A 24,458-nucleotide genomic window follows, 5' to 3' on the forward strand; every position below is an offset into this window, starting at 1 on the left:
TTCTTAGGAAGGACCCTCAATCGCTTTAGATATTTGACTTTTCGACTAGAGCTCTTACAGACAGCGGTGATCTGGGGCTGCCATGATAATTTAGAGTCAATTACTACCCCCAAGCAGACACTTGAATTAACATTACTTGTGATCTTGCCTCCGAGTATAACTGGTTTCAGGGGGCCACAAAAGCTGTTTCTATTGAGTACCATGACCTCCGATTTCCCACTATGAATAGTTAACTTATTATTTCTGCACCAGTTATATACATCCCCCAATATACGGTTTAGTGCATCACACACTACATCGACTGAGGGGCCTATGTAAAATAATGTTGTGTCGTCTGCATACATATCTATTTCCCCTTCCCTAATCTGATCCGGCAAGTCATTTACATAAAAGGAGAAAAGTCTTGGGTCCAGCAGAGATCCCTGTGGGATGCCACATTTCACAGCATTAAGTTGTGATTTACACCATTAACAACAGCGAACTGTTTCCGGTCTTTAAGATGGTCTCTTATCCACTCCAGTGCAGAGCCACTGAAGCCCAGGGCTTGAAGCTTTAAATCGAGTGCCGTGTGTGAGACACAGTCAAATGCTTTTTTAAAGTCGATGAATACAACGCCCTCTACGTCTCCATAATCTGGGGCTATTTTCCAATTCTGTGTTAAGTATGTCAGCAGCCCTTCCGTCGATCGCCCTTTTATGAATCCCCATTGATTTTCGTTGGAAAGGCCATTTTCATTGATAAAGTTGTCGATGTTTCGGCATACGGTGGCCTCCAAGATTTTACTGGGAATGCTTAGCATTTGAAGTGGCCTGTAGTTACTTCTATCTGTAGAATCGCCCTTCTTAAAAACAGTGTGCATTCGTGATGTCTTCCACAGGGATGGCACCCTGGAATGCTCAAGGCAAAGTTTAAATAAAGGTTGGAGGCCTCTAATGATGGATTCACCACACAGCTTGAGATCTCTGGGAAAGACGCAGTCAGGGCCCGTTGCCTTTCTTGGGTTGATAGTTAATATATCCGTACGGAGCGTGAGGTAGTGCAGGGTGAGCTCAGGGCATGTGGGAGAGATCCGGCAGAAATGATGTATGGTAGAGTGATCCTGCGTTGGTTGAAGATTGGCCATTAAGTTTTCTCCAATAGTCGAAAAGTAATCATTCATAAGCCTGGCTTTTACACTGTCCTCCAAAATGATGTTATCTTGGTCATCTCTTATAGGGCCAGTACTATTTTGTTTACTTTCCTGCTTCCTAGCTTTCTTTTCAAGGTTCCAGAAATCTCTGCTGTTTTGAGTTTTTCCAGATTCATTCTTCCAGTATAAAGCTTCTGCCATTCTTAACTGACGGGTAACCTCGTTTCTTGCTTGTTTAAACTCTTGCCATAGAGCCTCACTTTGCGTTCTTTTAGCTTGCTGCAATAGCTTGTATCGCTTGTTCATAAGTTTTCTGATGTTCGAGGTGATCCAGGGCAGGGAATTTGATCTAACTTTCACTTTTCTCTCTGGTATGTGGGCCTTTATGATGTTGTTATACAGTGTGTTAAAGGCATACTCAGCACCATCAGTGTCATCGAAGATATTTATAACAGACCACGGAGCGTTTTCCATGTCCTGCTGAAGTGCTTTGGTGTCCACCTGTTTATAGTTTCTGATGATAGTTATTGTAGGTGGAACTTTATCTCTCTTAAACTTAACCACTGCAAAAACTAAGGAGTGGTCCGACATCCCAGGGTCATAGACACCAGAGTTGACGATCTTTGAGGTATTACTAGTTATGGCTAGATCAATCAAAGTACTTGAGGAACTGGTTATCCTCGTAGGTTGTGCGATGACGTTGTGTAAATCAAAGCTTGAGTGTATTTTAGAGAGGCGTTTACCCTCAGAGTTCAGTTCAGAGTCACTTTTGGGGAGTAGGTCAGCATTAAAGTCCCCCATGAGTAGAATATTTTCTCTTTTCATCCAAATGCCCTCCAGCATGCTGTAGAAGGCTTGGTAAAAATGAGAGTCGTCTGGAGGAGTCTATAGATACATCCAACGAGATGTTTTTGTGAGTCACAGGTAATGTCAATCCAGACAGCTTCGATGGCAGATAATAGGTCGGGCCTTTCGTAGCAGCAGAGATTATTTGAGAAAAATATTACACAACCACCGCCGCTCTTATACGTTCTGTCAAGTCTGGCAATTTTGTAACCATCAACCGAAATTTCGCTCGAATTAATATCGCCTCGTAAGTGGGTTTCAGTAATGGCCAAGACATCCAGTCTGCTGTCCAAGAGCAGCAGTCTTACCTCATTGATCTTTCCGATGATTCCTCTCACGTTCAGATGTGCTATCTTTAGGCCTTTGTGGTCGGTTGTAATTTTAACTTTGAGATCATCGTGGATTCTGCCGCTATAGTTCGTAGCACATTCCTCCACTGGTGTCACATTAGTGGTTGCTGGACTATTTGTAGAAGAATTACTGATTGTCGAGTTCAGTGAAGTATTAGAGGAGGGAGAAACTGATGATAAACAGAACCTCACTTATATGTGCACGATCCTTCGCAGTAAAGCACTATTTAAGCAATAGTGAAAATCAGACCTGAAAAAAATTCAGGCCTGTACGGGATTCGAACCACTGACCTCTGCGATACCAGTGCAGCGCTCTACCAATTGAGCTAACAAGCCAACTGGGAGCAGGCCATCAAATTAATTCGACATAAACCCGTAGATGATAAATCAAACAACAAATATATATGAAATACATATATATGAACTGCGGTTATGAAACGTATATGTGCACGATCCTTCGCAGTAAAGCACTATTTAAGCAATAGTGAAAATCAGACCTGAAAAAAAATTTCAGGCCTGTACGGGATTCGAACCACTGACCTCTGCGATACCAGTGCAGCGCTCTACCAATTGAGCTAACAATCCAACTGGGAGCAGGCCATCAAATTAATTCGACATAGAGGTAAAGGTCAGTGGTTCGAATCCTGTACAGGCCTGAATTTTTTTCAGGTCTGATTTTCACTATTGCTTAAATAGTGCTTTACTGCGAAGGATCGTGCACATATACGTTTCATAACCGCAGTTCATATATATGTATTTCAGAACCTCACTTGTTCACTTGAAAATCCACGCTGAAAGATATTTTTTACAGAATGGTTTCAAATACAGAAAGAGTTTGTAACACCATTTGAAGAAATGTCGCCACCAGAGCTAAACAAATGTCTTCAGAAATTTTATCTGTCAGCGAGAAAACGAGACGGCAGTTTTTACAAAAAAAAAATATCTTACCTTGATCCGAGCCGCGTTGGATCGTCACGCGCGGGAAAATGTTGGAATCATTGCTGGAATGTATGAATTAAAATCAATTTTTGGTGGTGTATATTATCTCACTGTTTTAGTATATACTAAAACAACTATTCATCTCAGTGCCGGTGGTTAGCGGTGGATATTTACCTCGCCGCTTCACGGCTCGGTAAATATCCACCACTAACCACCTCCACTTCGGTGAATAGTTGTTAAACATACTCCAAGAGATATTCCCCAATTTTCAAACTTACCGCAATTACGATAAAAGTGTTCCTCATAATTGAATTCAGGATGAGAGAGTATTTGGTTCTTGTTACAAAGGAAGTGACATGACTGTTTGTTCGTAAAGTCGAACCATCCTACGCGCAGCAAACAGTAAATCTTTCGTAAACGTTTAAAGGATAATAAATATAGTAGCCTCCATTTGGTGAGAAGTGTACCTTTCGTATATTTGTCCTTGGACATTTTATGTTCCTCGAAGCTTACAGTTTTCCTCCAGCTCAGCTCTCAGAAATTTGTTCGCACCTCGGAACAGATAATATCCGCGGACAAATGTCAGTGCAAATTTTGGCGACAAATAAAGGGTATTTTTTTCACCCTATTTGGTTGGCCAATTTTCAAACGCATGCATGAAATCTCAAAATGATGACAACATTAACTCGCATAGTAAATTCGTATTTTCGTTCGCACTTTGACTGAGGGGAAAACAGCATTTTTTGTCCGCACCTTTGGAGTTTTAGGTGAATGTGGGCCACTTGGATAATCAAGAGCAATTCCAGCCTTTTCCAAGCATCTCTCGAGCGTGTTTATCAAGTTATTGTTCTCTCAAAAAAGCCATTAGCGAAAATACACAAGATGTACTTCAGATTAAAACTTGATTATCCCCTTTCTGCAGGTGTCACGATGAAGGATATTTTACTGGAAAAAGCGAACTAGCCGACGCCTGTCTGCCTAGCTTGCCCTGGCAGTGTAGTTGCTATAAAATGGTAGTGGAACCATAGAACTAGACTTTTCTCTGATGTACTACAAAGAGAAAACAGCCACAGTAGAGTTTAAAGCCAGCATTATCACGCCACTTGAAAAAGAATAGTTTGTTTATTTAACTAATCTGATATAAGATTATTAGTTATTAAGGCTCAGAATCAATTCATGGAGACTTTATTAATTCTTTAGTAAATGCGAGAAGGCTCCCGGTGCATCCCGACAGGAGTAAAGGTACCCAGTCTCCGCTGGTGCCTACACGACCGTTAGAGTCTACGCTAAAGGCTCAGAATTATCAGCATGTTACTGTTTCTGCTAGTGTTTTAACGCATCTTTCCTTAGTTTCTAAATACATACCGTTTTGCTCGACAAAATTAATGTACTGGTTGTTCTTATCCAGATGGTTAATCTCGTCCTAATCCTTTTTCTAATCCTGATGTATGTTGCAGTGAGAAAGGAATTTAAGCGATTTTTATAGCTCGCAATGCGGCTGCCATTTTACTGACCAACAACGTGTTGTGTCTTACTGCAGAAAAGTGACGCCAATCCCTGGTTAAAACGGCCGACCGAACTTTAATAATCACTACCTAAACTAGAGTTACACAATATATCACAACCTCAATATGCATGCAACTTAGCTATATATGTTTACTCTCTGGGACCTCTCATGTCATGTATCTTACACCTAGTGATGGTTCCTATTATTTAAATCCTAATTCATTAACACTATAACATTAATTAAACCCTAGTTCATTAACACTATAACATTAATTAAACCCTAGTTCATTAACACTATAACACAACGCAAATACAGAAGAAGGCTTAGGAACGAAAGAAATATTTCAATCAACTATTACCTATGGGAGAATGACACACCTAAATCCCCTCAGGGAACCCTTTGTGCTGAAAACCCCTAGTGACGTCAAGCAATCAAGTACCCACTCTTGGGAGAGATGCGCCTAGCTATCCCGAGTACACATTTTGATCCTAACGGCTGGACTTAAAAGAAACTTAACTCCACGAAATTCCGGCAGAAGACTTCCTCTGCTCGATAGTGAAGAGAAAGCACTTTGCAAAGAGACCCTGTGAACGAGCTTATAGCCTTTAGCGCCGTTGACCTGCTACGTAGACCACTGAATATCAATCAATCAATCAATATCAGTAACAGTTTATTGTGAATATACACTTAGCTACATTAAAAGCGTACTTTAATTTACAGACAGAACCGGAATCGGTGTCTGCGAGAGCACGCCAGCTAATTCACAGGTATTCCGAAAAACACAATAAAATTAAAGTTAAAAGTTGAATATGGAATATACTATAGTTATAATTATAACAATAAAATCGTAATAATTATATCTTGTATCGAAATAAATACTGAATTCAATGAAAAAGCGTAATTTATTTCTCTTTTTTCAGTTACTTTTATAACGAACGATTACGCCATAAGCGCTGTGGATATGAAGATAGTCGTGGTGGCACTTAATTTTCCTTGTATTGAAATTGCTGCAGATGTTTAACAAGTGCCTCATAGTTTCTGCATAACCACCCCTCGTAAAATGAGATATCCGCCTTTCTTCCGGATTTGATCCTCATGGCCGGCTTCTCTGAGGCATGAGGGTGCGTTCCTTTGGGAGGAACGGGTCAGGACTTTCTGTTAGTAGACGAAAATAAAGACGGAAATCGTCAACATGTTATTGTTTCAATGTTAAAGATAACGAAGGCTTTTGACAGCCTACATGTTGGATTCGAAAGTACGCTCTACAGATAGGAAGGAAATAAGAGAAAAGTGAAGTTAGAAATAAGAGATATTCAGACCCCCCTGCCGAACTCTCGTCGGCCATTCGTTGCTTCAGGCCTCAAACTCGTTCTCACACGTGGAAATGCTCGTGCCGAAACGCTATCGATGGGGGCCTGCTTATTACTAATTCGGCAATGTTAATTTATGCATGTAACCCCGTCTACCCGTAACTGATTTGCATTTCTTAGCTGCCTGTTATTATCTTTGTCACGGAGCTGGAGCGGCTTGCTGACCTTCGAGATACGAAATCGACAAGTGTAAGTTTTACTGAATTTGACTTTTTTTCCCTTTGGATTTATCTAGTTACGAAAATTGCATCAAAGCTTGTCGATCACATAAACTGTCTTAATGACTAAAACTCAATCAGAACTCTCTACGAAAGCGTACAGGGAAGACAAGTTGTGATCGTGTGGTGGAAATTGCATTTCGAACGAATGACTTGTCACAAACGAATTCGAATGGTTAAACTAACATTCAGACGAATGCCTATTTTGTGTGATGAGAAATGAATTTAAGTGGACTAAAAGGAGTGAGATAAGTTTTTCTACGATCCAAGTCTTACTAAGAGTTACATAACAATTCCGTAGCGTTACGTCACGACGGTAATATTATTGTCTAAGCGTCTGAAATGTTTTCCTGAGGGTTTCAATATGGCTTGATCTTTCTTCTTGTCGTGCAACTTGTCTGTTGGAAAATTTGGCGAAAATTATAAGTGGGCTTTTATTCTGAGATCGCCGCTTTTCAGAAAGAAACGGGAGGAGAATATATGAATTAACAATTTGCCACATGTTAATTTCACGTGTATCGCATCTCGCCTATGAGGATCACGTTTTTCCCTGTGGTCATGCTTAAGATTTCGGTCCTGTTCCTGTGTGACTTATGCAATTCTTCAAATGAAACAAAACCTTATTTTATAATGTCAGGCCATTTTTTCGTTTAGTCAAGGGGTCAATAGGATAGTTGTGAAATCAACATTGAATGTGTAAAAGCAGGATGGCGTTGGTGCGCCAAAATTTGACCTCTCGAGGTTATGTTTTTTCCGTGTCGTAAAATTCCACTCGTTGAATTTTTACACACCTAAATCAGCAAAGTGCCTAAGGAATACATAGAAAACTGTATAAAGCAAAACAAGCCTCAGCAAAGATAGTGATGATGAATTATAATCTCTGAAAAATTATTAGGAGAAAATTACCAATTAGGATCTAATACTTAGCAAGATTTCCGTTGGAAACCTTACTTCATTTGCATAAAGCTCTTGGATAAAAGAAACCATTGGATCAACTTTGGGACCATGGCTTTGTTTTAATATGTTATGGGGTTGCACGGAAATCTTTACGACATCTAGGTTTGGAAAACAAACGTTACCTTCCTGGGTAGAAAAAGATAGCAAGATAAAATTAATACCGAATATTTTTCAGACTGAACCTGTATATGATAATTTTAAATGTTTAGAACAAACATATGGTCTATTTGAATACCAAAGGTGAACGTCTTTGTACCTATTTTTCACCAAAAATTCACCATAAGCCGTCTTTATCTGGAAAGGAAAGTAGACTATCATCAAACGCCTAACAACTTCTTTTAGAAGTGAGGCAGTGCCTATACGATTATGGACAAGTAACTTAGTTAAGGCTAACATTTTTCTGGAATGTCTCCTCTTGCGTCAGCAATATTCAACATAGATCATGGGTAAGGAATAAGGAATGAAAAGTGCCAAAGGTTAGAAAAATAAAGTTGAATGATTTCGCTACAATGGCGAAAGCAACAGACATCGCTGATAATGTCTTTACGAAGTGGTATTTTTTCTACCGATCATTTTTTTTCAAATGTTACTCTCCCCCCCCCCCCCAACCCCAAACCTGAGTCAACTACTTTTGTTTAAATGTCTCGCACAACATACCTTCAGAATCTTAGCAAACTTGAACAGTATCTAGAAGACACGTCTCACTTTCAATTTTTAGTTATTTCAGTCATTTCTTCTCCGCCTCTCCGATTACGGGATCCGACAGCGGGTTTGATTTACAGGGTGTACATCAGTATAATACATTTTAAAAATCCAGCATTTATCACAAAAGATGCCCCTACCGTGTCATCGTTTTAGTATTCGTGTTACCATCCAGCTACATTTTACTTAGCTACACCTTATTTTTTTTTTGTTTTTTTTTATGTCACAGTCGAGGTATGTTGGTGTACATATGTCTGGTTTTGCTTACCATTCTGCCCCATGAGGCTTTATCGACCCTAAAACAGATTAAACCCTGTCCAGGAGACACAAGGGGAGACAGGTGAGATGCGTCATGAGTTATTTATGCAACGGTATTGTTTATTAATGTTATGCAGTTCAAAGTAAGCCACTTTCAGTGATAAATATGCAGTACGGTACGGTCAAGATTAAATTTGATGTCCTCTGGATTGCAATTTGTTAAAAGGAAACAACGCTTTGCAGAATTCGCGTTAAGGATATAGGCAGATAAAGTCGCGTTGAATTTAAAGGAATTTCTAAGAGATAGAGTGTTGTCATGGTAACTTATTCATTTTAAAGATGACTATAGGCCGGCAGAAACAAATATTTACTGAATTGTGATTGTATGATCTTTGGACCCATGGGCTCTAAATGAAAAGTAAGAAAACCCGTAAAACTTTCTCAAAACATTGTGCAATACCAATACCTCCTAAGCCAGTAGCGTACCTACGTCGTTTCTCTAAAATCATTTACAACTGACTGATAATAGCTCACTCATTTTGGGTCATGCTATCTTATCTAGTAATCAGATCGTTTCCTTGGCCTCTTGGCATATTAGTCACAGGACATCCTGGCCATCCTATTTGCCACTACAAAGGTCACTGTCACCAGATAACTGAGCTCTGGTAACATGGACTGACTTGAAGTGCCTATGGAAAATGGAATCTTTCAAGACACCCCAGCTGGTCTTTCCAATAGTTGTCCCAGTATAATTAAATTGTTTTTCAATTATTATAGCTATTATTATTTGTTTATTATACTATTATTATTGTCATTGTTATTATTAGAAGTACTTTCGTAGGTAAATTTAATTGCTTTATCTCTTAACAGGCGTTGCAGTCACGACCCGACACATCGAGTTTGTGCCAAGATTGGAGATCCAGGCACATCTTTTTGGAAATTTACAGGACAAACCTCTTGGTGTGGGTCAGTGAGTAAGTATGCTGTGCCTTATGCAAACCTAAGTAGGGTGAGATAGGACGTCCCCCACCTCGTATTTGCCACTTCCTTTTAGTCTTCCTCATTTCATTCAGCCACCCTGAAGGTAAGTGATATGGGGCTGCGTTATCATGGATATGCATATGGTCTGTTTTCAGTCATGGCAGGTATGGCTGGGCCAAGTTCTGTCTGCTGCGCCATCTGAATGTAATATTTTAGGAAAACTCACTCCAAATGACATCTACCTTTCATTGTCATAATGGACCGGAAGTTGTCTTCCGGTGCTCGCACTGCGAAATGATTTTGTACATTTTGGAACTAAGGAGTGTGTCTTTTCTTAAGCCTTTCTCGAGATAAAAGAAAGATTAGTAAGGATGCCTTCCCAAAGACTTGTTTATTGCCAAGAAACTTCTCATCCTCAAAAACTATTACTTCTTAACTGTCGCCGGCTATAATTTTCTTTTTTGCAACCAGATGAGTTTAGAAAAAGTTAGTAGGATCGGTTTTTCAATAGGCTATAATGGGAAAATGGATTTACTCACTTCGGGCCAATCGACCCGTAATCGAATCTCGCCGTCAAGATCCAAAGTCTTCATCTCACGAATGAAAACGTGATAAACTCGACAAAAGAGCGATGAGCCATTGTTAAATACCTTTTGCCTGATTGCCCATATAATTCTTAGTGTTACTTTTGCTGACCAAAGAAGCCCATGATTGCTCCTCATTGTAAAACTGATTTTAAAACTTGCACATGTGAACTCAAGTTGCGTTTGTTCCTGGTGTAACTGTTATTTATTCACAACGATTCCCGCAGGTGATTACGGTGATGAAAATGATGGAAAACAGAGGTGTCCCCTTAACACTCCAACTTGGTGCATTTGTAAGTGGGCTACCGCTAAGTGGATAAAGGGAGAGGGCTGCAATGAAGTAAGTGAAGTACATATATCTTATTAGACGTTTTGTTGTGTAGTATCGCTGAGTATTTTTACGAGTTGTGCCGTATTTTGACGAGCCCGTAGGGTGAGTCAAAATACAAATAACGAGTAAAAATACTCAGCGATACTACACAACAAAACGTCTAATAAGTTATTTATTATCCAACACGCCAAACTGTTTTTTCAGTGCGGGCGAATTTCGCGGATATTTATTTACGGGGAGTGCGTGACAGAAGTATGCGAAGCGGAACGGAATTGGCGCGTTGTTGTGTCGCTGTTTCTATTTTCTTCATTAAATGAAGAAATTTTCTGGTCGTCAAGCTGTTTTTCTTGGTTCGATTCATCTAATAAACTTTGACCTATATTTTCCAGCCATTCTGACTCCTCGTTGTCGGAAATATGATTCAAATTGTCCGCCACTTTTTTTTTTTTTGTCGTAACTACAATCCAATTCTTCGCTTGCGCGATGCGAGAAAACCTGTTTAACCGATACTCTACAATAGACGAGTAGAAATACCGCGTGATATTTGTACTCGTCTATGGTGTTATTTGTACTCGTCTAAGTGTAGTTGGATAATAAATAACGGAATTTCCTTACTGCTAAACCATCGACTGAATTTCTGAATGAACGGCCGCGGAGAAGCTGTTAGGCCTTCAGAAAGACTAAACATTTCGTAATAGGTCTCAGTGATTTGTGATTTTATAGAACCGTGTGATAGCACCTTCGAGCTCAAACTACTGTCTACTGATGATCTGTGTAAACTTGTAAATTATATTGCAGCGGGCAAGGCTGATGGGCTCGACGGTATTCCAGCTTGCCTCTTAAAGCTTTCTTTTCCATCCATTGCGTCTTCCCTTACACATATTTTTAATTTAGTTATTTCTAAGAGAATGATTTCTAAAGAGTGGAAGAGTGCTAGAGTAACTACAATTTTCAAAACTGGCTCGAAAGTTGACCCAGCCAACTTCAGGCCAATTTCTGTTCTTTCTGTAATTGCCAAACTTTTAGGAAAAAACCACCTTTAACCAGGTTTATTCATATTTAAATGATGATAGGCTACTTTCGAAATATCAGTCTGGTTTTAGATCTATGCATTCTACCCTTGCAGCTCTTATTGACAGTACAGACAACTGGTTTCTCGATATCGACAACGGACTGACAAATGCCATTTTGTTTATTAACTTAAAGAAGGCTTTTGATACTATTGTTCATGAGATCTTTCTGTCAAAATTGGAGCTGTATGGGGTTAAAGGTGTTAGTCTCAATCTTTTCCGAGACTACCTCTCAGATAGAACCCAGGTTACGGTTATAAACAATGTAAATTCTGAAGCTAATTTCATAAGTTGTCGGGCGCCTCAAGGTTTAATGCTTGGCCCCCTACTTTTTCTTTATATATTAATGATCTCCCTAACTGTAACCTCCGATCGGACGTGAGAATGTACGCTGATGACACTAATCTCACATTTGCCTCCAAAGACCCTAATAAGTTGTTTTCAACCCTGACTCATGATTTGGGCAATCTGAAGCAATGGCTCGATTCTAACCTTCTAAGTCTTAACTTATCGGTAAAGTTGCAAAAGTACTAGCTGCTCTGAGGAGGCTAAGACCGATATGTCCTCAGAGTACCCTTGTTACTATTTACAAATCATTGATTCTTCCGCATCTCGATTATTGCAGTGCTCTTTGGGGCTGTATTGGTAATGGTCTTTGCCAAAAATTAGAGAAACTTCAAAACAGGGGTGCACGCATAATTACAGAGTCTAACTAGGATGCCATCTGTGCCCCGATTCTTCATGCCCTTAATTAGGATAGCCTCGCTGACAGACGTGCAAAGCAACTGAAATCTTTAATGTTTAAAACTTTAAATAACCTTGTACCTATATACCGGTCTGATAAATTCGCTAGCATTAATACTATTCACAGGTATAATCCTAGAGATGCCCAATATAACCTCTTTATTTCGCCACCGAACACTGAGGCCCTAAAGAAAAGCTTTAATTATAGAGCCGGCGCAGTAACATGGAACAGCCTGTCAGCTGAGGCTAAGCAGGCCACTACTTTCAATTGTTTTTATTCCGCTGTTGTACATTAAGTTTCTTCTATCTAGGATTTTATAATAGGTTAATACATTGTACACTATAGGTTAATACATTGTACATTAAGACTCTTCTATCTAAGTATTTATTATAGGTTAATTTTTAAGTCTTAGTTTAGTGTGCACGGCTGTTTTGAAGACCACTTATTAGTGATAAGGATTTTGTGGCTAAATAAAGATTGGTTGATTGATTGATTGATTGAATACGTTAGCGAAACGACCAATGAGACGTTAGCGAAACTACCTAAGACGTTAGGAAACTGGTCGTCAGCGAAACAACTTGAAGGCGAGACGATCAATATCGGTCTTAGATTTTTTCATGAATATTAGTTATGCTTTCCTTCAAGCTAGAATAACATCTTCGATGAATTTTTTAGTTCCGTCTTTATTTTCGTCAACAGCACATTGAGTTTGACTGCGAGGCTACTGACGTGTGTAACTTGAAGGTAACTTATAGAGTTTACTTTTCATTTTACTCTGTGCACATGTCTAGTAAGGATGTCTGCTGAGTAATTATGAAACCAGGACTTAAAGTAAGACGGTGCCAAGGAAGATCGATCTAGGTACTTGAAGGTTTTAGAAGGAGGTTATCTACAGTTTTCAAGTCCTGACTTCTAAGGTCTGGTGCTGTACTAAATTTGGGGAAATACCGTATTTACTTCGTTTAAGGCTGCCCTTGATTAAGCGCCACCCCTGCATGAATACGCGCCGTGCGTGAGAGAAAAACTTAAAAACAAAACCAAATAAGCGCTGTTCTAAGAATACAGCGCATGTACGTCGATTGGAAGAAACTCGTGAAACACAAATCTAGGAAAACAATGTTAGTTCAAAATGCTCCAGATTAATTAATTTTCTTTCATTCATCTTTTGGTGTGAAATGCAAAGGTTTGCAAACGTAGAGTTAACAGCTCTTTATTTCAAAATGCAACTCTCTTTTTCGGAAAAAAATTATCAATAAACAACACGGCACTTAACCGAGTTTTAAACACCATGAGTGTTGTAAAAAACGTCAGATCGAAGCAGAAACTATGGTTGGGGCAGGCGAGTTTTGTCGACATTCCCTGTTTTATGAGTTTTCAAAGTCATAAAATATGCTACTGGAAAAGCTATCGGCTGAATCAGATTTAATATATCTTTCATTCTTTGTTTCCCAGGCCTCCTACGTTGATTTTAGCGTAGATTTGAAGCCCGCTCATGATTGCATGATGAAGAAGTGCAAGGAACAATGGGATGCTTGCCCGGATAGTGGGCCCGAAACTAGGTCTTACCACACTCGAGACTTCCTAGAAGTTCGAGATATACCAGTTTAGATCTGATGTAAACTCGAGATGAGAAGTGGAGGAGCTGTTTGTCATAAAATAGGATCGCAACTTACATTGCAGTGAATGCTGTGCTTAAGAATGTGTTTTAGGATTGAATTAATAAAAACGAACGTTATTAGACTTAACGTGCAATTTTGTTTCCTGCACGAAATTTTAAAAATCTTCTCGACGTTTTCGGATGCATTTGGCGGATTCATTGAGTGCAATTAAAAGAGACAAATCAACTTTGTTTCTTGATGAAGTGGTTTTATTACTTACCAATAATAGCAAATTATAAACAACCCAAGCTGGTGTTTCTTCACTCTCACTTGGTCTTGAGTTGGACCTTTGACAAAACATTCGAACTCTCCGTGCAAAACTTTAGAATGATAAACATTTCAAAAGCTCACCAAAAATTTGCCTAAAGTATGTTTTTGTCGCGTTTGAATGAAATAAGAGGAGGCTGCGAAAAGATAGTACCAGTCTCTGGATCGTTTTGAAGTGATTTAAAGTTTTTAAGAATAATGGATTTAACTGAGTGGTTGTGAGGGTGAAATGTGAGAGTGAATGGAATGCGGTCGGAATTTAACCGTAGGGCTGACTGTCGAGTAATAAGTTGGGTGCGGTGATGACCCGCTTGAACGACAGAAACAGGATACTACGTTTTTCGAAAAACTGGCGCATTGATTTTCATTGTAAAATTAAAGAGACTTTTTTCGTTCAAGAGCTAAAGCCTTTGTCAATGTTAGTAGTGAGAAGTTGTTGTTATTTTAGCCAGTACTTCTCATTAGTCTAGACATGTACTGCTGTAGGTTCTTTTTGTCTCAGTCTAGGTTCCAGACCTCTTACATTCACTGTATATAGTTTTCAACAATTGTAACGGTTCACTTTTCAAAATGTATGTTGACTAGCATACGAAACGTCAAGTTCCATATAAAATGCATTGGAGTACAATGTTTATCACCGCTGTTTGTCTTATTTTCTTAAGGGCACATTCACAGATACCGTCCACAGTTGTGAACAGATCTCTACAATCGCTAAAAGCTGGCATCAGAATTATAAAGGAGCTACCGCCAGGTGCGCTTGGTGCATTTTTGAAAAATCAGTTTTTATTTTTGTGTGGCTTGCACAAATTGTGTAGCCACACAATGGCATGATCGGATTCATTTATTTATTTATTTATCTGCCGACGAGAGTCAAACGCATGTCACGTGGTCTAGTGTCGCAAGGCATACAAGTCTGAGTCAGCCATCTTGATTGAAAGCGTGGTCTCGAGTAATTTTCTCTCAGGTGATTGTTTGACGAGTTAGTTCTCCTCACACAAGTCAACGCACCCAGATCCGGCTTGTGTTATAACTCCAGCTTGTGCAAGAGCTTTTACGCTCTCAAAAGACAACATTTAACAGCTTGAATCTTCGCACGTCCTCACATGGAGAACCCGGGGGAGGGGGGGGGGGGTGACTCCCATATGAAACAGACGGGGATGCTCGTTGTCTCGCTTAGGGGTATAAATTTTGGATTTTGGTCTCGCTTAGGTTGTTCAGGGCGAAGCGCCAATATTTCAAGCCGCCAAGGTCTCGTTTAGGGTTCCAATTCCGCGAAGAAACACAGAATTACGGGAAGAGAAACAGAAGTCAAATTTTCCTTTTAACTTGTTGTGTTTACCGTATTACCTCTGTGATTATAAATCAAAGATTTCTACAAATAATAGAGAGCATTATAATCCGATTAATCAGTGACAATAAATGAAGCGTTGTTACAAGATGTCTTTGTGCTTTGTCTATTGTTTGCCTATAACATAAACCTCAGCGGGTTTAGCGCTTACAAAATTACAAAACGATCATGCTAAAAATATCCGTGAGCTGTTTTCCCGGGACTGGTTTATGGATTGTTGTCTCAACGTGTTCTAAGAGTTCGTCCTTTATTTCTGTGTTCTTGCATCGAGCTGTTTTCATTTCAATATTTACTGGAATATAACTTTCACTGCCAACAAGCGATCGGATCGATGAAAGGCCTGCAAACCGCTGCAAAAGGTAAGTCATTTCTTGTTATTAATGAAGTGGGTCAGGGGTCACGTCAGGCCTCAGGCCACTGATGCAACGAGGCACACGTGGTACTTTTCTTCCCCGGCTTTTATCATTTAAGTTAAATGAATTTCTCCCAAAATTAGTGTTATTAATGTATAAATTAGCTCTAAATCTGATCATTTCTAAACAATTTATTCCGTCCTCGAAAAGCCTAAGAGGCGCCTAGTGTTGGGTTTACTTTGAACGCTCTTTCTGCGAACCAATCTTTTAATAATTAGGAAGCGCCTCCCTCACATTAGCACTAATAGAAGTTTTGTGCATCTACATTTGACGCATTCCGTTCCTGACCTTCTCGCAATTTTCCAAGAACTTGAGATTTATGACCGCGACAATGCTTTTAAAAACTACTTTCGATGATTACAGTGGAACCCCGCACTACGGACACCCGCTTAATACGGACACCCTCTTTATACGGACAGTTTCGTTTGTCCCGACAAAAAACTCATATATTTTCTCTAAAATTAACCCGCTTTATACGGACACCGGATAATGCAGACAACGGACACTTTTCTGTGTCCCGAGTCACAAAATCTCATATATTGTCAACACTGCTTTACGGACACTGGTTTATCTGCACACTGTCTATTTTCATTGTCACAATTATGTGATACTTGTAGACATTGTACCCTGTTCAAATAATGACAGATGTTTACAGGTGAATAAAATTTTATTACAGTTCTGCACTCAAAACAGTAACGAAGTAGCGTGAAATATTTGATTTTAAACAGTCTCCCTTTCTTCTGGTGTTTGACTCTTGTACTGCGTAGTCCTTTAATTAAGTTTTTCGCCTCCTGTTACAAACGTTTCACTTCCTTGGCTCTTTGTTGCAGTCATTGCTCTTCACCTTCTTTCTCTTTGACGTTGTTTCCTTGCTAGCTGCGAGCTGCACCATAATCATCCTCCGCTCGTATTGCTGGGATTGCTGGGTTGTTGGTAACGTCTAGCACTGAATTGTTCAAGAAAATCCACGTGTTTCGGAGGACCATCAAAAATGTAAACACATGGTATTTCCATACCAAGACCTCCACCCCGATTGACTGCCTTTCCACATACTTCTACCGATCCTTGGTTGGTAGGCGGTTTTCGGTGTTCGCAAGATGAAATAGATTGTGGCCTATAACTCGACTTTCTTTTAACACGGCGACTACATTTTTGTCCTCGGGATTTTCCGGCTCTGGTTGCAAAGGTAAAATTTCACCACATGTAGGAGTCCACCAGTTCTTGTAAACATGAAATCCTCTTATCCAGGAAGAAATTCTCAGAATTCGGTTGTCACTCATACTTTTCGGGACCCTCTCAGTCTTAGTTGACACACTACATAATGTGCCGGTCTCTGTAGTGTGAGGTGTGAAGTATAGTTGCGGCCTGCGTTATGTGACAGCTTGTCAGTCTTCACAAGTCGATGTGTACCAGGTAACGTGCTGTCACAACCATCGCATCATGGCTTCGGGTCCTTCAGCTAAGCGCAAAAGAGAAGATTTTACTGTTTCTGAAAAGGTTCTGGCCATTGAGTACTAAACGGAAAACCCAAATGCTAACGTGCGAGCAATTGCTGAGGAGTTTGATTGTGGCAAATCGCAGATTCAGTCTATTTTAGCCAAGAGAACTGAAATGTTAGACGACTACAGCGCAAACAAGAATGCACTCTCTAAACGAGCTAGAGCATCGTAAATGCAAAATATTGACGAGGCAACGTAGGAATGGTACTAAAAGGCAAGAATCAAGAACATTCTAGTGACCGGACCAATGCTGCAAGAAAAAGCCAAAACAAGCAAGTGAAGAGCTTCGAGACTCAGAATTCACAGCGTCTAATGGATGGCTTCACAGATTCAAGAAAAGGTATAACATTAAAATCAAAGTCATAAGGGGTGAGGCAGGAGGTGTTAGGGAGGAAACTGTGACATCTTGGCAAGAGCGCTTGGCCGAATATCTTGAGCAGCTACTCCCCAGAGAACATCTTCAACATGGACGAGACGGGTCAATTTTTTCGAGCACTTCCAAACAGATCTCTAGCCGAGGTATCAAAGCAGTGTACTGGATGGAAAAATGCAAAGAAAGAATAACGTGCGCATTTTAATGCAGCGGGCGGTAAAGAAAAACCGATTGTTACCGGCAAGTAAAAAAATCCGCGTTGCTTCAAAACAATCAGGAGTACGTCTCAACTGCCCTTCTCATACTTCAGTCAGCCTAAAGCCTGGATGGATTTTAACATCCTAGATGACGTGCTATCCAAGCTTAACCGGAAATTAGCACGAGAGCGAAGGAATGTTATTATTTCTCGACAATGCCCCTTACCATCCTCCAAATATGAAAGGCAAATACGATCACATCAAGATTGTGTTTTTCCCACCAAATTGTACATCCAGACTCCAGTCTCTTGATCTTGGAATAATTCAAACATTCAAGCTAAAATGAATGAAACTGATGCTGACACATGTCGTTAGAAAAATAGATGACTGAAACTCTGCCACTGAGGTGTCCAAGTCTGTGGATTTACTCCAAGCCATTAGGTGAATTTCCCAAGCCTGGGAAAACGTGTCAGAATCAACTTTCAAGAAATGCTTTAAAAAGGCTGGTTTTCTTTCGGAAGACGAATCTCTAGTTTCATTTCCTGAGGAACACCAAGAATCTGATCCATTTCAGGAACTAGAAGATAGTGAATTGGTGCAGGTGAATTCATTGCTGCGCGATGCAAGTTGCGCATCTGGCATAGATGTACCTTCGGCAGGTGAAGCCTTAAAAGCAGATTCTACTCTACCAACGTGCGCCGAGATGACCGCTAACTGGGAGGAGGAATTTTTCTCCAGTCTATCCGCATCCACTTCTGAGAATTCACCAGACGACGAAAGTGTTGAGGATATTATTGAAGTCAATGCCGCGTCAAAGGAGCCTAAAGTCAAATCACTGAATGAAGCTATGGTAATCCTGGAGAACGTGATTGAATATCTTACCAGTGAAAACCTATCAGAAACGGCGAATGACCTTTCAAAGGTTCTGTCTAATATTCAGTCCACTTGGCCGAGTCGCAAACTGAAAGCGTCAGTACAAAGTAAAGTCACAGACTTTTTCAAATGAATCCACTGTCACGCCTGTTTCAAAACTTAAACTATCTTACTCTGAGAGATACAATGAATATATGAAGTTCATATATTTTGAACTGCGGTATTAGATACGTATGATGCACGATCCTCGCAGTAGATAGCGCTATGTATGCAATAGCGAAAATCAGACCTGAAAAAAATCAGGCCTGTATGGGACTCGAACCACTGACCTCTGCGATACTAGTGCAGCGCTCTACCAATTGAGCGTAATAAACCCGTGAAAGTGATAAACGAGATACAATGAATATATTAAGTTCATATATTTTGAACTGCGGTATTAGATACGTATGATGCACGATCCTCGCAGTAGATAGCGCTATTTATGCAATAGCGAATCAACTTAACGGCCTGCTCCCAGTTAGCTTGTTAGCTCAATTGGTAGAGCGCTGCACTAGTATCGCAGAGGCCAGTGGTTCGAATCCCGTACAGGCCTGATTTTTTTCAGGTCTGATTTTCGCTACTGCTTGAATAGCGCTATCTACTGCGAGGATCGGGCATCATACGATGTTCTATTTGTATGTATTTTACTTGGGTTTTACTAAAAGCAGGCCCACGGCCCACGGCCCGCGGCCCGCCTCCCGCGACGGCCCTGCGGCCTGGCAGCCCGAAGGCCCAGCGACCCGCTACGGCCTGCGACCCAGAGGCCCAGTCCTGATTTTCTACAGTTTTTCGTCCAGCAGTAAATCCACGCGCATGCAGAAATCTGCATCGGATTTGGGCGTGCAAAATGGACGACAGTGAGTTTGAATTCGTTTTACCATTTAATCATTTGAATCCTTGTTTCTGTTTGTTGCATGTTGTTCAGATAAAAACGTTTTCATTCTCTGTTCATTAGTGAAAGTATCATAACAACAAAGGAAAAGAAAATATGAACCAGGGGTAAAATTGAAACACAACGCAAACAACAAAGTTGAATTTCTTGATGGCGGGGTTTAATTTTTCACTTTTCGCCGTGATCGAAAAGTAATCCTTTTACACCCGATATTATGTACCGTATTTCTTCTCCCAACCTCAAATAAGGAGCTGCCTCCTCGATGTCCGACAGCGTAACGTCGGCAAATCGATCGGTCGCCCGGCTGAGAAGCAGAGTTCGCTTGTTGACCTTGGTGACAATGAGATTGAAATCGAGTGAGTACCACTAAGAGACTTACCCGAACAAAGAGTTTCCTTCGTAATTTACAAAGACTTTCAATGAACAGTTAAAATTCTGCTACCTGCTAAAAATGGTGCAAATTTAAGAAATGCCCAGCCTCGAATAAGGGCCAACCGCCCTTGAGGACCGAAAATTTAATAAGCGCCCAGGGCTTTTCGTATTCGAATAAATACGGTACTCACATCGCCGGAAAGCAGTGTTTGAGAACACGCTTTCCTATTGGGGTGGAGTTCCTGTAAATAGATCGACATGTCTCTGTATAGAAAAGATTCGCAGTTCACATATCGCACTACTTATGATATTTTCACTTTCAAAGTATGGTTTGAAAATAACTTTCATCGTTCGATAATGAAAGTCCTCTATTGTGCTATCGGTTTCTGTAGAGAGATTAATGAACAGAGAATCAAAACGTTTTTATCTGAACAACATGCAACAAACAGAAACAAGGATTCAAATGATTAAATGGTAAACGAATTTAAACTCACTATCGTCCGTTCTGCACGCCCAAACCCGATACAGATCTGTGCATGCGCGTGGATTTACTGCCGGACAAAAAAAACTTTGGAAAATCAGGACTGGGCCACCACGCCTCCGGGTCGCAGGCCGTTGCTGGCCGCTGGGCCTTCGGCCTTCCAGGCCGTTGGGCCGCGGGCCTGCTTTTAGCAAAACCCATTTTACTTGCCAGTATTGAAACAAGTTTTTGGATAACACAAAATGTGGAATGATGCGATGTTTTGGTTTTCACAAATGATTTTCTACAATGCTTATATTCCATTGCTTATAGTAGCCCAGTAGTTTAAAGTTACAACTGAAATGTGATTATTATTTTTTCCAACTAATGTCCAGAATTATTCAGACTTTAACATTTCTTGACTTTCTTGTAAACTTGGCAGTCTTCTAAATTCTCTTCATAATGGTTCAGATGAGCATTATTGATATTTAAACTTGGAAACAATACATGTGTATTTAGGCCTTTATTTGGTAGACTACAACTCCTCTTCAGTTACTTGTTTGGTTTTGTTCAATTCATCACAATATACTGATATACATGATAAATTACCCTCTTGATTGGCTGAAAACAGCTAGGTGTCTTTTTCATGTATCGCTAGTGCAAAAGTAATTACTGAAGTACAAATGTAAACCACTGGTAGGCTCAGCAAGAATAGATCACAATAGATTAAGAACCAATCAGATTTACAGAAAGGAGGTAGTGCTGATTGATACACATAGTACCTGACCGAAATAAACAAAAGCTTAAATTTTTTAGGTATATTGATAGACACTAACAAAATTGCATTCCTGAGTAAGATTTCAGCTGAAGGACAAAATTTGATGGAATGTCAAGTTGACCATTTACATCAGTGATGTCAAGTTCACCTTTTCATCATATGGCATCAAATAACAATACCAATAATAAGAAAACTTAAAAGATTCTGGTACTTTAAATCATATGATACCATCATGTGCTTGCCTGTACATTGAACTCTGTTGTGTTTAAGTTATGTCTCTGATTTCTGTTCCTGAAATCTATTATGGTGACACTTCTGTCTATCGAAATTTCTGTTGAATAAAACCTACAGGTCAAATTGTAAATCTTATTGGGTTAATAATTATTAGCAGTTTTAATGTAATGTTACTTCAGAGTATATTGTGTTCTGATCTTGTTATGCATCTATCTTTTTTCCTTAGATTCTTCCATTTGCAACACCATATCCACCTACCTCAACTAAAGTTTTCTGTGTTCTTTTTTGAAAATACAGTCCCATCCCTAACCCAGCAGGAGATGAGGCTTACAGTTTTTGTCCTTATCTGAGAAGACTAGAATATCTACCCACTGCTTGATATTATAGAAATGTAGCAAATTCTTCTCAGTTATTTTAAGACCATGAGTATTAGTCCAGCTGGGGCTCGAACCCTCGACCTCCCACAAAACACAAACTGGGAGGAGGTGTGACCTTAATGGGTGATTCAGGAGAATTTGGATTCTGGTCACTCCTGGGGGTTAAAGCATTAACTTTTGATTCAAATTTTACCCTATGTCATTGAATGAATGAAGTAGGCCAGCTTAGCTAAGAGCCATGTTGGTGCAAGGATATGGAGGAAAGTTGACGGGCCGATAGAAAAAAGTTGGAATGGTTACAATTATACATAAACTTTTACCCATGTAAACTTCAATGTTTTTTCTTATAACCTCAAAAACCATCTGAATTACAACTTAGCAAAATAGCCTTGAGTGGAGGAATTTAACATGTACGCGTAATTTAACTTACAATCTACAGTTTTACAAACTGGTGTTTGGACTTCAGAGTTCAAGTTCAAAAGACATCTTCACCAGATCTTTAAAGATGAAGTTGGGAATGTAAGGTTTCCCTTCTATGAGCTTGAAACCAAACTTCCTATAGAGTCTAATGGCAGGTCTTTGTGCACTTGAAGTTGACAAAACAATTTTCTCAAGACCCTCCTCCCTGGAATGTTTCAGAAGTTCTTCAAGCAATTTACTAGCAACTCCCATTTTCCGACAAGTTTTGGAGACAGACATCCGCTGCAGCTCTGCTGTACCAGTTTTGTGGTTTTCATTCTGAACTAGTCCTACCATTCCAACAATTTTACCATTCCATTCAGCAACCCACATGTGGCAGCCTTTGTTAGCCATATAAGTCTTCTCAATGTTCATCAAATCTGTCTTTAGACAATGGTTGATGAACTCCCAGCATTGCAGGTAGATAAAGATATATAAAAGAGCCCACAAAACAAGACAGATGAACAAACTTGCGAAAAAAATCCAGATAGACCATTTTAAAGAGGCCACAAGAGCAAAAATGGTCACCATGGCAACATACCACAAGAGATCTAAAAAGATGCCACCAGCGATAATGCTGATAAGTTGCTGCATCCCTTGAGAAAATATCTCTCTGCATTCTTCATAGTCTGAACTGTGATAGGATCGGATTTTCAAATGCCCTTGCATTTTAATTATTTACCTGAAAATAAGTAATTAATTAAGAGTCATTTCTCAACAAGACTGATGAATTAAAAGAAATCAATTCAGGCTGCATTCAAACTAGACAATACCACTACCATGCAGTCAGGTGCTAATGGCCCTTTTCACAGTTTCCAATGCCATATTGGATATGTAACTCCACACACATGTAATGGGACTGGGGTTGATGGAACATTGAAGGTTGATACACAATCAGCCCTCTGGTAACCTCTTACAAAGAGGGAAAATCCCTTCAAGACACACTTGTGAGAGAAAAAATATGAAGGCAATCATGGCACAAATTAATGGCTCATTAGTGAATTTTCCGGAAATCTTACACAGAGATATTACATGAGTCATCCCCAGCCTCATTTACATATGTGTGCAGTTACCTGTCCAATATGGCACTGGGAACTATAAAATGGCTATGAACAACTCCTCCCTGAAGTGAAGATGGCTTATAATGGTGGTAGATATTTACTGGGTAGCAAAAAAAGCACGATAAATATCCCTGCTAGCCACAGACACTGAGGTGAAGAGTTATTTTGTATACACTGAAAAAGTGAAATAACAAAGCACAAAAATTATTTGAACTCATTTATTCCTGCAACAATAGTAATATTTTAAAGGCCCAAATCCCACATGCATTACTTGGAGCTGACTTAAGCAAAGGATACTCTGAGTTTGAGTAGTGAATCAGACAATGCCTTCAACCCTATCCACTGTTCTAGTATAATTATGCTAACAGACCCATTCTCACTATGATATCCATACATTTCTACATGTCAATAATTTTATCTCTTTAATGGAGAGCAAATATTTAGCAAAATGAGTGGTATAATTGACTGGCAGTTTGCTGTAAGAATAATTTGGCTCCATCACTATTTGTTAATTAAAGTAGCACTATGTGCATCCATGGCATGTGTTAATTTCACTAGGACAAGTCACTGTAGTCCATTTTACAATTGTGCGCTTGGCTGCCAAGCCTTTGAACAAGAGTGAGGTTAAGGGTGACCATGTTATGATACAAGCTGCTTTTCAAATATAAATTACTTTGTTATCATGCAAACGAGATACTGGTCTGAATCTAAACAAGGTTACCTTCATCCTCACTCCAAATCAAAGCCTCGGCAACTAAGGACACAACTGCCTATTCAACTGATCAGTCAGTTTATTGTGAACAGAGCAAGGAAATTGTACTGCTATGTACGAGCAAAACTTCTCGAGTGGAATTTTTCGACTTCCACAATAAGACTCTCTTGTAACACGTGAAAATAGCCCGGGTGCAGATGAATAAAATTCTCCGAGTTCTATATATATATATATATATATATTGTACTTTCGTACAAAATAGGATCAAATAACTCTTGAAGATATTAAAAAAATCTCATTAATGGCAAAACTTAACACAGTAAAAATAACAATCAACCTTGACTTGTTAATTTGAACAATGGCAATTTGTTTCCTTACTTTCTGGATTACGTAACGACATTTTCAAACATCAGATATGGCCGGCGACTTCAGCTGGTTGTTATTTCATACAAAAGACTC

General features: G+C 39.6%; 3 protein-coding genes across 7 annotated transcripts in view; 1 reads left to right on the forward strand and 2 right to left on the reverse strand.

Moving 5' to 3' along the window:
• Positions 1 to 439: 439 nt before the first annotated feature.
• On the reverse strand, positions 440 to 3,756 carry LOC148727101 (uncharacterized). The gene is made up of 3 exons (XM_088726435.1): positions 3,732 to 3,756; positions 2,284 to 2,495; positions 440 to 2,014 (listed from the first exon to the last, which is right to left on the reverse strand). Exons 1-3 carry the CDS (start codon positions 3,754 to 3,756, stop codon positions 440 to 442), a joined length of 1,812 nt encoding a protein of 603 aa, XP_088582561.1.
• Positions 3,757 to 6,184: 2,428 nt separating this feature from the next.
• Positions 6,185 to 13,727, forward strand: LOC111343798 (uncharacterized). Its single transcript, XM_022950991.2, has 6 exons — positions 6,185 to 6,330; positions 8,248 to 8,358; positions 9,147 to 9,250; positions 10,069 to 10,181; positions 12,687 to 12,731; positions 13,440 to 13,727. Exons 2-6 carry the CDS (start codon positions 8,255 to 8,257, stop codon positions 13,593 to 13,595), a joined length of 522 nt encoding a protein of 173 aa, XP_022806726.1. The 5' UTR covers positions 6,185 to 6,330; positions 8,248 to 8,254; the 3' UTR covers positions 13,596 to 13,727.
• Positions 13,728 to 20,884: 7,157 nt separating this feature from the next.
• LOC148727102 (N-acetyltransferase 8-like) overlaps positions 20,885 to 24,458 on the reverse strand; it is a 6,114-nt gene continuing 2,540 nt past the window's right edge. For 4 of the 5 annotated variants that reach the window (XM_088728818.1, XM_088728817.1, XM_088728816.1 and 1 more), the window contains one exon: positions 20,885 to 22,908. In XM_088728818.1, the coding sequence (XP_088584944.1) occupies positions 22,230 to 22,895 (666 nt within the window). In that variant the 5' untranslated portion in view covers positions 22,896 to 22,908 and the 3' untranslated portion in view covers positions 20,885 to 22,229. Of the gene's footprint in view, positions 22,909 to 23,299; positions 23,907 to 24,458 lie in introns of those variants that run through there. The other variant, XM_088728820.1, reaches the window with a different exon arrangement.

Source organism: Stylophora pistillata, chromosome 7 (genome assembly GCF_964205215.1).
Source record: "Stylophora pistillata chromosome 7, jaStyPist1.2, whole genome shotgun sequence".
Taxonomy (NCBI): domain Eukaryota; kingdom Metazoa; phylum Cnidaria; class Anthozoa; order Scleractinia; family Pocilloporidae; genus Stylophora; species Stylophora pistillata.